This window comes from Geospiza fortis, unplaced genomic scaffold, assembly GCF_000277835.1.
Source record: "Geospiza fortis unplaced genomic scaffold, GeoFor_1.0 scaffold471, whole genome shotgun sequence".
Lineage (NCBI taxonomy): Eukaryota > Metazoa > Chordata > Aves > Passeriformes > Thraupidae > Geospiza > Geospiza fortis.
The window spans coordinates 1,385,506-1,399,409 of NW_005054443.1; the positions used below are offsets into that span (position 1 = coordinate 1,385,506).

At 36.6% G+C, this 13,904-nt stretch overlaps 1 protein-coding gene across 1 annotated transcript in view; it reads left to right on the forward strand.

The window, feature by feature from the left end:
• Positions 1 to 13,904, forward strand: part of PTPRM (protein tyrosine phosphatase receptor type M) — a 341,545-nt gene that overhangs the window by 153,206 nt on the left and 174,435 nt on the right. Inside the window, exons 11-12 of the mRNA XM_031062267.1 lie at positions 12,409 to 12,682; positions 13,815 to 13,851. Coding sequence (XP_030918127.1) covers positions 12,409 to 12,682; positions 13,815 to 13,851 — 311 coding nt within the window. The remainder of the gene's footprint in view (positions 1 to 12,408; positions 12,683 to 13,814; positions 13,852 to 13,904) is intronic.

Here is a 13,904-nt window from a genome sequence, read left to right on the forward strand (position 1 = left end):
TCTATGCCTGATGTGAAGATTAATAACAGGTGGCCTTTTAGGGAGCACTCAGTTTGAGTCTAATGTTCTAGTTGTTCTTTTATTATCCCAAACATCTATAACTAAAGGATTTTTTCACTGTGCCCTTTGTTCACAATGTGGGACTGTAATTGAGTTCATATTTCTCACCCAACCTTTCAGCTGTAATTAATATTTTATTATATCAGATTTTATCACTAAATAGCCTAGCAGCAGGGCATTGAACCACACGCACGCTCCCACACACGCGTACACACACAAAAGCCACAGCGACTTATTGATGCCAGGCAAGTTCCATGTAATGAGTTATGGTTGAGAGAATACAAAATAAATTCGTGGCACCCAGCTAATATTCCAAAGCAATTTAGAACTGATCTTATCTTGATCAAGCCAGGACTGAGAGAAATTAAAGTTACTAGACTGAAATATTCAGTGTTGTGTGGTTATCAGACATGTGGCATCTACAAAAATTGTCTTTGCAAGACCAGCTATTAACTGTTTTCATTATTGTATTTTATGAGCAAGACCAGTTTAGGTCATACACTCTTTGTGCTAAGAGTTACACACTGTCCTCTGAGCTCTGCTAAGCACAAACACCTCCACAGCATGACAAATGTAAAAATCTGAACATCTAAGTTGTTTTGCTATTTGTCCTTTAAACTGGAATAAACCAAAATGATTTCTTTGTGCTACACTGCATACTAAGGGGATTGTGGGTGTTACTCTAAGCTATTCTGATGGAAATAAGGTATTTTTAATACAAATTTTGAAAGATGGAGAAAGTCTTATAAATATCTGTAAACAAGACTGGAGAGAAATATTTCATAAACCTTGGTAACTTTGATGATGGGTTGTTTTCATTATAAAAACTTCCCACATAACTTGTGACTAACTGGCATTCCTCTTCTCAGCAGGATTTTACACAGAAGTTTCCCACTCCCTCTGCCTCTCCCTCTCTGTCCCTCCCTGTTTTCCTCTGCATCCCTCTTTCTCCCCATCTCCCCTCACTGCTTTGATTTGAACAGGTGATTACTGAAAGTACTCAAATTAAGAGCAGATCAGTAGCAGGATAGTACAGAACAAGCTCTGCACTTGAAATGCTTTGTTCATTGTTAACAGCAGAAATAACCTCTTGAAATCTATACCTGCAACTTTCTTTTTAAATTCTTTTTAGTCGTTTGTACACAACAATGTTGCCTAGAGAATGAGTAGACCCTTCTTCCCCAAGGGAGAGCTCTGTTGCAAAGATGAAGAGCTAAGCCTACTCACATGGTCACGTCAGGAGCTGCAGTGTGTTTCTGGCTACAGAAAAGTGTAGCCTTGCTGTGGTGGGAAGGATGGCCTGGGAAGTCAAGCCTGGGGGATCAGCTGAGATGAGAGCAGTTTTATTTCTGCTGGGGGTAGGGACAATCTGTTTAGCTTTCTGCAAGTAAATATATCATGCTTTCTCCATTCCGGTATCTCAAGTTAAAATAACTGGAAATACTCTAAAGAAAAAGAGGAAAAGATCCCTATATATGGTTGTAAACAACTTGGCGATGGTGAGGAGTGGCGTAATAAACAGCTGAATGTATTTATTTATTTTTTATTCAGTTTTTCCATGTTCACCACCAGAAGACCTTAGAATAGTGGCTTTGTGGACTATTTTGTAGAATAAATAATCTCACAATCTCTCTGTGGTTTGCATTAATTTTAAAGGCAAGTTGTGAGATGAGCATAAAGAAAGTAGGAGGCATCCCTGTTTTGTACTGCTTGGTAATGAAGTCGGTCTCAAAGCCCTGGAGGATCTAAGCTTTAGGTTAGTTCAGTTTAGACCAGCATCATTGAAGTTAGTGATATTGCTGCTTGGGTTTAAAAGAGCATAAACCCATGTGGAGTGAGATCAATAGTATCTGGTTCCTAGAGGGACTGAGTCATTACTCAGTAGGAAATAAACTTTTCACTGGTTAAATGAAGAAAGGGAGTACTCCTTGTCTTCTGTGCGCTATATTACATGTCCAAGATTAGAATTAAACTTTCTGACTCATAAATAAGTTAAAGCTTACACCTGACTTTTTTCCTGGTTTCCTAAGAAAAGAAGTCTTAAGTATCATCCTGTTCATCTGCCTGTATGTTCCTTCCTTCCCTCATTAATAGAGGACCTCTTGGAAATTTTCAAGCAATAGTTTGAATGTTGCACAAACAGTGAGTTTCTCACATACTTTGGCATCTCTGTGAAAGACCCAGATTGGCATCTGGAGAGTTAGGCTGTGTTAGAGTATGAGTTAGTTCATTTCATGTGGGCCATCAGCAGAGAGCTACAATTCTCATACCAGCAGGCCAGGATGGAGCCCAGAAGCACCCACAGCATGTGTCTCCTCTTTCCCAGCCAGTGTTTGGGAGATACTAAAAGGAGCTGAGCATATTGAAGGTGGGAGCTGGGTATCACAAATGACATGTGGAATAGAGATGGGATTACAACATTCTGGATTTCTTTCAGTAAAACCTGTAGTGTCTTAATCTATTTATAAGGCTTTGATGCATCTTCTGTTTCACATGTCCTTTAAAAAACACAGTACCTGCTCAATGTAAATGGCATGTTTTTGTCCCTTAAACATGAAAGAGTGATCAGCAGAGATGTTTTGTTGCTGCCAAAAAGATAATGGTGACATACTTACCAAAAATATTATGAGGTTACATTTACCAGAGTTATTTATGGAAGAAGTCAAGTGTCAATTGGCAGAGCAATTTAAAAAAATGTTCAGTAGATCACAGTGAGTGTAAAGACATCTTGTAGGCAGTCATTCTTGGATAACCATCCCCCCCCCCAATCTTAAGAAAGTACGTAATAAGATTTTTCATCTCATATGAAATAAATTAATTTCATAAATTATGCACAATTTGTTTGTAAAAGGTATTTGATTTTGTAATATAGCTATGAAATAAAAAATCTTTTGCAAACACTGTGTGTAATTTATAAAAAAGTAGCTGGGTGTAAGTTGTTAAAAATGCTTTGTTTAAAGTGTATCTATATTAGGGAGATTTCATTTTTATTTTATCTTTCCTACTACTGGTTTTTATTTTCACTTCTTATTTACCAAACAAGATGATGCATGTCAAGCTGTTTTCAGTACATCATCTGTTATTTTCTTCTTTTCTTCTCTGCATTTCTGCCTTGTGTAAACTTTTGTATTCTTGAATATTTCAATCTTTTCCTAGTTTTGTTTTGTCTCTTTCTCTTTTCATATGCACAGTTACTTGTCTGCAATATTTCTTGCTTTTCTGTGAAAAAAAAAACCAACAAATTAAACCAAACAAAAACAAACAAACAAACAAACAAAACCAAAAACCAAACAACCCCCAGCCAAACAAAAAAGCCCAAAAAACACCCAAGGGGGAAAAAAACCACCACCACCAAAATACATTGCCAGGAGCCCCTCTTAGTTTGTCACTTGCAACTGTATTTAGCAGATTGATCTCATTGATACTGTATGGGGCACATTAGGGGAGTTCTGTAGTCAAAGATGTCCTGTCCTTTTCTTGTCCAGCATTTAATAGCTGAAATAAATGATGAATATAGAGCTAAATTCTCTCTTGTCCCATATTACTTACACCTGTAGAAAACTGCTTTGAACTCCTTGTGAAACAGTACTATTTTAAGCAGGTTTAATTTTATTTACATTTTGTACTCACTTTGTATTGTGTTGGTCTACAGACTGCGTACAAAATTTATATATTTTCTTGACATTTTTGAATTTGAAGAAAAAGCAGCCAAGTACATAAATCTGTATTAAGTATGGAGAGTACAAGCCATTGTGAAGTTATAAGTGTTTCAGAAAAAGTATGTTTCTGATCGTGGGGGGGCGGTGTGGCCTGCAATATTTTAGAACATTTAATATTTTCAACAGAAGAAACAATAATTAAAAACTTCCCCCACAAAATAGCAAAGAGGTGGCTTGTAGAGGAAAAAGAAAGGTAGAATGACGTGGTTATTTCTATGTATGCAGAATTACTAAGACATGTCTCATCAGATGGATCGTATCAGTATAGGGCAGTATTCAGCCCTTGGGAGAATAGGGCTGGGGAAACTGATGATGAAGGAATTTCAGCTGTAGCAATGTACATAACAGTTGTGAAAACATAGTTGCATCCTGTCATTTTTGTCATCCTGTTTGTGGTAATTATGGCAGTCGCTCTTGTAGGCCAGTGCAGTAACAACACTGCCAAGTCCTAGTTGGGCACCAGTATTTAAATAATTACAAATAATTAACCATGCAGTGGTATAACCAGGGAGAAAAAAAGTACAATTTCATCAATATTTCATCAAGGGTATGGGGGGTTGGGAGGGTTGAGAGAGCAGTTTTGATTCCCTTGCCAGTTCACAATAACAGAGCAGTCTCTTGTGCCACAAATATTGTTGGCGTTATGTCTAACCACCACTTATATACTTGTTGGGCAAATGGGTCTTATAAATTTTAATATGCTGTTTCAATAGTAAACTAATACTTCTTTTGAACAAGTGTAGGTTAGCATATGTATTGAATTTATTGATTTTTTGCAAAGGATGGATGGGACAAAGTTAAAACTGCAGTCCATCAGCAGGCTATATGTTGTAAAACCAAGTACAGATTATCTACTGCCACAATCTTTATTGTCCTGCTAAATAACAAAGTATTACAAACTTAAATTCTTGTAAGATTTTTCACTCTTTCTCTCCCCTTCTCTACTAACAAAACAAAACTGTATTTTGGATTGTCATTTGTGATGACTGAATCTAAAGGCAGAAACATTTCAGAAAGGTTTCACGAAAGGTGTTATGGTTTCCTGCAGTTATGAGGCTGAAGATGGGCACTCTTAGCTGGACACTCTCTGTCCCTGACAAGTGTGCTTAGATTCTCTAAAACAATGAATCTCTGCGTTAGGAAATAAAACAAAAAGTTAAACACACAGTGTCATCAGGACTAGGTGACACCCATCTGGCCCCTGGAAAGTGGAAGGAGCATGCATCGCTGTCTCCTTTTCCTTGCAGATTTTCTTCATGCGATTTTCTGAGCCAAAGCTCTGATGTGTCCCTTAAATCCTAGGGAGTCCAGATTTGCAAAAGAGAAATGTATTTTTTCTTCTGCATCTGGAAAAAAGAATTTGAATGTGTTGTGAACTTATGGTGGCCATTAAATTACTGTTTTCAGAGCCTATCTCTTCTGCAATTGAGATTCTATGTAGCAAATGTTTTCCTTCTCAAGGGAATTGGACCTGTTGTCATATCCTTCCCTGGTGACTGTCCTTAGAGGAAAGAACAAGCAAAATATCTTTAACTTCCAGTGACATAATGCTTTCAATTTGAAAAATTGTCAGGATTTCCTGTATAAAACCGTAGGAATGCTAAGGAGAGGTTTGCTTGGATGTATTTTCCCCAGAAAATCTCCTTTGTAAATGCTGACTTTTAAGTCTTTGAGACCATCCATACAAAAGAGTTGGGCAGTCACAAAGAAGCTTTGGAGTTTTACATTAAAAACCAGATACTGTTCCCCAGTGGACTTGGGTCTGTGAAGATAAAGCTTATTACGACACCTGAGAGTTTACATTTGGCACTATCTCCAGGGACTGAACCTAAGCTGTCTTATCTCCTCCTTTACAGCCGTTTAGGTATTTCTGCTGTGATTGATCTGAGAAATAGGGCTCCTTGCATGACAATGGAGGTGTTGTATAATATTAGTCTCTCTTATGTTCATGACAGGTCTGATTCCAAAAGATTCCTTGAATTTTATTTTTTCCCCCATGGGCTGAAAATTTCAGGTGCCAGTAATAGTATTTCCTGAGAATTTAGAAAGGCCATGCCTTGGAGAATCTAACCAGACTTATCTCTTGACCTGCAAAGCTAGTAAATAAGGGCAGATGTAAAAGTAGAATCATTCCATTCAAGTTTGAACAAGCTGGTAGCACAAAGTATTTTATTTACTTAGCATCTTTTCTGCATTTGTGAGGCAACAACTGTGCCTCATAGTTGGAAACCTTCCAAAAAATGGTGCAGCTTTTGTTTACATGGAACCTCCTAGCTTCAAGTAAAGATGCAAACCAAAAGTTAAAAGGATTTAAGATTCTCTTCACTCCAAAAAGCTATAAGGATTTAAGATTCCCTTTGCTCAGCCAAAAAACCAGGAAATACACTTCTAACACTAGTATGTCAAATGCTTAAATGGGAACCATTGCAAGAATTTTGATGATTATGTGTTGCGTGAATATTACTTGCGGCATTGCCTAAATCGCTCCCCCCCCTATAAATTACATATTAACTTAAGATTTTAAAAATACTTGTTGACATTGTTGTGGGTACAGTAACATCAATTTAGAGGTTTTGCTCAGTCTGCTTGTTTTTCTTCACCCTAAGTTCTATATTTTCATATCTGAACATTATGTTCCTACAAGAGATTTTTTTTAAGCTTCTTCACCTTTTTTAAAAAGCTATAGTGAGCAATGCTGTATTTTGCATAAAGCCCAGAAAATATCTGATATCCCAAATAAAACATCCCTGAAATAGAGGTGTCTACCTTAAACAGCCTTCTCCATCATTAGTAGGTGCACTCATTTGTCCTGCTGCTAATCAAAAACTCCCTGGTCTTACTTTTAGTCCACAGCTGAACCATGCGTGCTTCCCCTTTGATAAAATATGCAAGGTGGTCACAGGGACAGTGGTCAGCAGGACAGGACTGCTATTCAGCTGGTTCTCTGGCATTGAATCCGTTCTGGAAATGACTGCACACAGAGTATATTTTATTCACTGTATATTAGGTGTTGCTAGAACTCCTCACCCACTGGCAAAGCCTGTGTAGCTGTGATGATGAGACACCTGATAAATAAGGGGTTGTTCATCACCTTTGTTTAATCCACTTATAATAAATAAGGCTTTTGCACAGTAGGAGGAGAGTTAGTGGCAATTTCTTGTAGCCTTTTTCTATTTGCCTGCTAACCATAAATTATTAATTCCTGTCCTTTAAAGAGTAATTTCCCTCTTTCATTTCAAGGTGCATTACATGTGTGTAATTACATATAATTTCTAGAACTGTAAAATTTGAAGTTACGGGATGAATTACAAGAATCTAGTGCATTATAAGGGCATGGAGAAATAGATATGTATCTCCAGTGCTAATCCATATAAATATGATATGACCGTGTCAGAGACAGCTGATGACAGAGCTGAAATTATGTTGCATATTACACAGAAAAAACTGTCCAAAGGCTGTATTCTTTTCAAGAAGCAATATTAGGCAATAAAATTGCATAACACATGACAATCAAAGATATATGAAGTTTTAGATACAAAGCATGAAAAAAACAACTGATACATTTTAAAAATCTTAATGGCAGTACGATAGAAGAATTTGCAGGGTCTACAGATTTCCCCCCCTACAAACTGTGGGGACTCTTATGGTTTGAGCAATCAGGTTCTTCATGGACTTAGAGCTGTGATAATGGGGTGGGATTTGGGTTTCTTAATTTTGCCCTCTATTGGAACTGGTATTTTAGCAGAAAAATACAGTAAAGTGATTCTAGCATGCAGATAAATAGGGCTGTGGGAATAACTGAAATAATGGTCAATATGTAGATTAAGGGTTATTCTGTTTTTTTACTCTATAAGCATTAAGACAAAGTAAGCATGCAAGTCAAAATACAGAAATAGATCTACAAAAGTACTGGTTTTCTATATTTCTAATAAAGCATGAACTTACAGCAGTGAGCAGAAAACTTCAAAGTAGTCTCAAGAGTGTTACCACGACAGTCTGCAAAGGTAGCCCAATAGTTTACACAGCTTATTAGGGCACTCCTAGTGGACCTTAAGAGCTTTGCAGGCTTTGTAGATTTCTTAAGGGAAAAAAAAATCAAGGATAATAATTTGAAGAGATTTTAAACAATTGAAGCAGGATTGAGAAAGTTTCTTATTCTTACTTTACAACTGGATTTCTGAGGCCCATAATAGTTGATTGACTTGCTAGGATGACACACAGCAGCTGTATTGAGACTAGTAAATAAATTCAGATAGTCTTTGTCTATATTCAGTTCCTTAGGCCATCTCCCTTCTGTGAAATTAATTCTAAAAATTTCTTTAATGCTTCAGTTATATAAAACATCAAGACTGTTTTAGAGAGACAAATAATAGAGCTGACAGTTTGATAATGAAGTAATCAAGCTTGTTTTCCCTTTGTTTGCAATTTGGAATTACTTTGGAATTAGGTGTAATTATAGATTAATAAGTTTCAATAAATGCCTAGATTGTACATGTTAAGTATGTACATGTACATACTCCTATATGAAGACTTCTGAAGTCTATGTTTGCATCCAATAGGTCCTTCTTGGAAAGTTATTCTGTAACTTTGAATGAGATTTTGATTAATTAAAATTTGATTTACAGCATTCCAGTAATGTGGAGTAATGTCCTGATTCAGGAGGTTACCAAAACCCATCATTTCATGGAGTTAAGACTACATATATACTTAAGTCTTCTTTGAAGTTGTCTTTTGTTTAAGTACTCTGAGCATGTTTTATTACCATGCTAATACGTTTTCTTTCTGCTTTCATGTCTCTTTTTAGCTCTGAAAAAAAGTTAGTGTATTTATCAGACATTGACACACCATTCCAATTTAAGCAATCCAAATTCAATAAATATCTGAGAGACCTGCTATGTTTAATTTCTTACAATAATTAAAATATAGTGTTCAGATCTGTATCTTTGCATAATCATTTAAATTTGGAACTGGTTTGGAATTGTTAGAATAAAAAGCACTGTAAAAATAATGTAATTTTTTTTATTTTCCCATACACCTTTTTAATCCCCAAATTTGAAGCATTTGAATCCTAGGTTAAAAATAACTGTCATGTGTTCCTTTCCCAATGCAGCAACGAACTATTTATTTATAAAAATAAATTTTGAATTTAATTTCCAAGGCATTGAAATTCTTTAGCAGAACTGTGTAACATGAATTGTACTTAAATTACATTTCTTTGCTTCTGGAAAATCAGTCTAAATGCTGCTGATAAGTGATATGCTTTTGGCACATTTCACTGTAGTGTAGGACTTGTTTTCTCGATTACAGGTAAGAAGACTTTATTCTCTGAAATGTAGAGGTGTGGAAAAGGAATAATTCAACTTCAAACAAGCCAGAAATCTGACTAATATGTAAGAGTAGTAGAGTCGTGGCACGTGCTAGCTCAATTCGCTGGGCTTGAACCCTTTTCAGAGTAGGCAGTCCAGCTGTTACATATTAAAGAAAGTAATATTAATTGTAAGACCTAGAGAAAGCTTTTGGATTATAATTGTAATTGGGGTAATTTTGTAAAAATCATTAGCAAGATGATCTCATTTGTGCAAATGTAAAAAGTATCACTGGTAAAATTCTGTCAGGTTTCCATTGATCCAGGTGCTCATAATGTGTTAATTTACATCAGAGAAACAGCAGTGTGTGGAAATTGGCCAGCAGATAGGATTTAGTTATTTTTCATTAGCACTTGGACTTTGATGAAGGGGAACAGAAAAGAGTTGTTTGACCTTTCAGTGCTTAAATTATTAAAGAGCAAATAGATTTGAGGTCTAGATGCTTGCAAATCTAATTTGTCTTGTGGAGTAAGGATTAAAAGACATTTTGAGTTTGAAATTGCTCCAGTCAACTTCTTTCTTTAAAGTATCTGAAAATGAGTAGATGGCAGGCATCTAAAAGGTTTACAAGGAGTAGTGCATGTAATATAAATAAATACGGATTTACCACAGGAAAAGGAGCATTTTAATGACAGATTTGTTTCTAAAATGTCTACTGTCTTTAGCTTTAATCACTGAGTGAAAAATTAAGAGAATCCTCATTTCAGTACTGAAACAAGTCATACTATCTTGTCTGGTCTGGAGTCCCTCTTATATTCAGGCTTGCTGCAAGGGGAAGTAACTGAGTTTGCTATCCATCATGCTTAGGGAAACTGCTGGATTCTTATATTTGCTGGAGTATTAGGCAAGCATATCCAGCTCCACTATCTTGCAAGAATGAATGCTTACATCACCTTCTGCATTTTTTTCCAATACTCCATTTAAGTTTGCAAATGGTATTTATTGTAGATTAATATTGCAAATTAATAGTTAGAGGAGGCAACATGCTGTCTTCCAAGTAGCTTGGAGTCCCAGTTCTAAGAAACTCTGTTTTGTTCTAGAAAATCAATTGTGAAAATCATGTCAAAAATTTATTTGTAAGAAAAAAACCAAGATTTTATTGTAGATATTCTCTGGCTAGGTTTTTTACAAATCAGTTCCCACAGGACCAAAGAAACATTGCTGTGGATTGACCTTAATTTACTACTCAGCATGGAATTAATCAACTAATGAAAATGTTTCTGCTTGATATGAAGCAGAATATCTCTTGTTGCACAGAGCTGCAAAATGTACAAGCAGAGGCCTTCAAGTGAACCCTCAAGACATTCCTCTGTCCCTGGCTATACTAAATTTATGCATGGTTAGATTTCTGCGTGAAGCTCAGCATTAAATTAAAGCATTTAAATTTGAGTGTCTGCTTTTAGATGTCTACATGTGAGCTGAGTATTTAGTTATTATAATCAATGAAATCTGAGAAGCAATTAGGTTGACCCATAAGTGGACACTTTCTTTCTGCTCATGTCTCTTGGAACTGTAGATGTGTAGACATCTTCATGAAGGCAGATAGGTTTAAATGTGTTAACATTGAGCTAAAGCTCCACCATATTGAAAGTCTAAATCAGGCAGAAGGAAAGGTGCATTCCCAGTGTTAACTTTGTGGGCATTTTTTGTGAGCATAGAAGTACAGCATCTCCTACTGGAGATGCTAGATCTTAAAAATACAGTCAACAAGGTCTGTGGCACATGATCAATAAGTCTGGTAAAAAAACAGTAAGATGGTCAAGAAAATTGGCATTTTCTACCCCTTGGTGATATTTGACTGTAACGACTCTGCAGACCTTAAATGTTGGTGTCCTAGAATCATGGAATAGTTTGGGTTGGAAGGGACCTTAAAGATCATCTGGTCTGATCCCCTAATCTGGTCAATGGATGCCTTCCCCTCCAGGTTGCTTAAAGCACCATCCCTCCTGTCATTGGACAGTTCATCCCTTTATTTCTAAACCAGGTTTGCCTCTAGAAGGGAAGTAGCCACAGCTGTGCAGGGATATGACTAAGCCAATAAACCCTGTTTGGTCCAGACTGAGATGGTCCTGCAGAAGCTCAGCCGATGTGTCCCTGTACTTCGGACAGAATCTTCTGTAAACATAATTCTCTAACTACAGATGACAGAACAGTTACACATTAGAAAACTGTGGATATTTCATCGTTAAGAAGCTTTCTATGCAGAGTTTCCTGGTTTTTATGAACTGTCAACTTGAAAGATCATAAAGTGTTACTGGATGTAGATGATACACAAAAATGTGGACACATTGCCACTTTGACATCAGTTATCTAGTCTGACTTGTTTACTGGGATTCAAGATTCCAGGAGACAAATACTGATTAAGAATCACTGGTCCCCAGTGAAGCAATAAACTTGTAAGCCAGTCCTCTTTAGAGACATGGACTTCCCACATCACGAATTTAAAAGCCCTGACTCAGTCTTTTACAGCAACTGCAAGGGTATAATGATTACACTGTTTGCATATACAGCAGAAATTGCAATTTCTTTGTTCCTGTTTGAATGTCCATAGCACCTTTACAGTGGAGAGGGATGGACTGTTCTCTGTAGGTCCCAGTACAGCAGAGACTGCAAGTGCAAACTGACTTGCTTTGCAGAATGCAGAAACTGAAAAATATGGTTATCTATGAGATGTGTGAAAGTGCTTTGCTGAGTGATAATAGTGTTATCAAAAAGTGTTTTATTCTTGCTCAGCAATAGTCAATATGCCACTGAAGTTTTGCTTTGTGCTTTTATAAATACTTATAATGTCAGCAGTTAAGCAAATACTGGTCCCTATGTCTCTGTAATTTATGTCTTCATTTTTATCTTAATACTAATTTAATTTCATTTAGGTAAGATAACAGGTTAGAGAAAGGACTCTATAGCTTTATGCTTGCTTTGGTGAACAAAATAATACTTAATTTCACATTTTAGCACTGATTAAACACAATTTTTCTGAACCAGAATTTGAACAGGAAAATGTGCTGTGCATTCACTTGTGTGAAAAGCTGTGGTGTGTATGGCTATTTTTGTCTTTCCAGAACAAAATTAACTTGAAAACATGAATCTATTCCACAAATTTATACACCTGAATATTAAAATGTATTTCTTTCCTGTTCTTTACTTTTAACAGGTTTTTTTTCCAATAAATACTGTACACTGTTATGGTTTTAGGATGGTTTGACTGCCCAAGTTTTAAAATAACCACTGTTTCTTTTGTTCTTTCCTTTCTACACTCCTAGTGTCTATCAAATCGTTGTTGAGGAAGAGCGCCCACGGAGGACCAAAAAGACAACTGAAATCCTGAAGTGCTACCCAGTGCCCATTCATTTCCAGAATGCCTCACTCCTGAATTCCCAGTACTACTTTGCTGCAGAGATTCCAGCCAATGGTTTACTAGCTGCTCAACCTTTTACTATTGGAGATAACAAAACCTACAGTGGTTTCTGGAATACTCCTCTTCTTCCTCATAAGAGCTACAGCATCTATTTTCAAGCTGCTAGCAGAGCCAATGGGGTAGGTCTTGCAACAGGCGCGATTTTATACAGTGTTTGTGTGTAAATAAATGATTGGCATCAACTAGCAGGATGCCCAATTTAGTTGCTAATGAGAAAATGAAGTAACCGTGAAATCTAACACACTGAGTTTAAAAAATAGCAGTTTTCCTAACATAATATTGCTTAATGATTAAAGGTTAGAGGAAAGAGGAGGGGAAAACCACATGTTTTGTCAGTAGTGAGCAGGCAAAGTAGTATGTTACCATTCTGTCTTATTAGCTAAAAGCTGTCCAGTGACTGTGTTTGACTGGCTTTTTTTCTTCCTTTTTGGTTTTTTTCCTTGCTTTGAACAAGAAAACGTTGTGATTTCTTTCGTTACATTTAAGCCAAACACAATTGTGGGTTTTAGCACATCTGGCTTGGCATGTCCAGTCCTGTTACCTTCGTTTGTAACATCTTGATCTCCCTTTTTCTCATTTGGTTGTCCTGATTGAATTAGAAATCACTTTTTTTTTTTTGGTCCCTTTCTGCAAACAAAGTAAAAGGAAAACGAAGTAGATGGAACTGAAATGAAAAGTGTGTAAAAGGATCCTCACAGATCATGTTTCATCAGACTAATTCTTCCTGGAATTGTTTTTCATTTCCTGGACAGACCAACCCAGAGCCCTTCAATTCTTGATAAGCTTTGGCTGTCTGTGCTGACAGCCTGGAAATGTTTTCTGCCAGAAACCATAATGCTCCCTCATTCACAGTGCACTGACGGTGCACAAATGTGAAACACCATTGATTATTTTTTCTTCCTAAAGTTGTCTAACATGATGCCTCAAACTATACTTTGTGTAAAAAAAGGAAATATTTCCCAAGGTCATTATGTTGCCAGTTAAAAAGCTGAACACTTGCCTGTGCTCCTGTGAATATCTTTCACATTTTCTACTTTTAGATGAATCTTCAGTGAAATGTTTACGTACCATACCCAAGCAGTGCTTGTCCATATTAAGAAAGCACTTTGGAGTTAGCTAATAAGCAGTTAAATATGGAATGAGGCACATTCTGCTTTGACATTTTATCAGTACTTTTAAGAATAGGATAATGGATGACTTTCTCTGTCTAGAAACACAAGATGTGACCTTTTTCCTCTTTGTTTGACACAGGAAACTAAAATCGACTGCGTCAGGGTAGCCACAAAAGGTATGTTTGGGTTATGTCATGTATTCTGTACTTCAGCTTGTTGACCTTCCCCT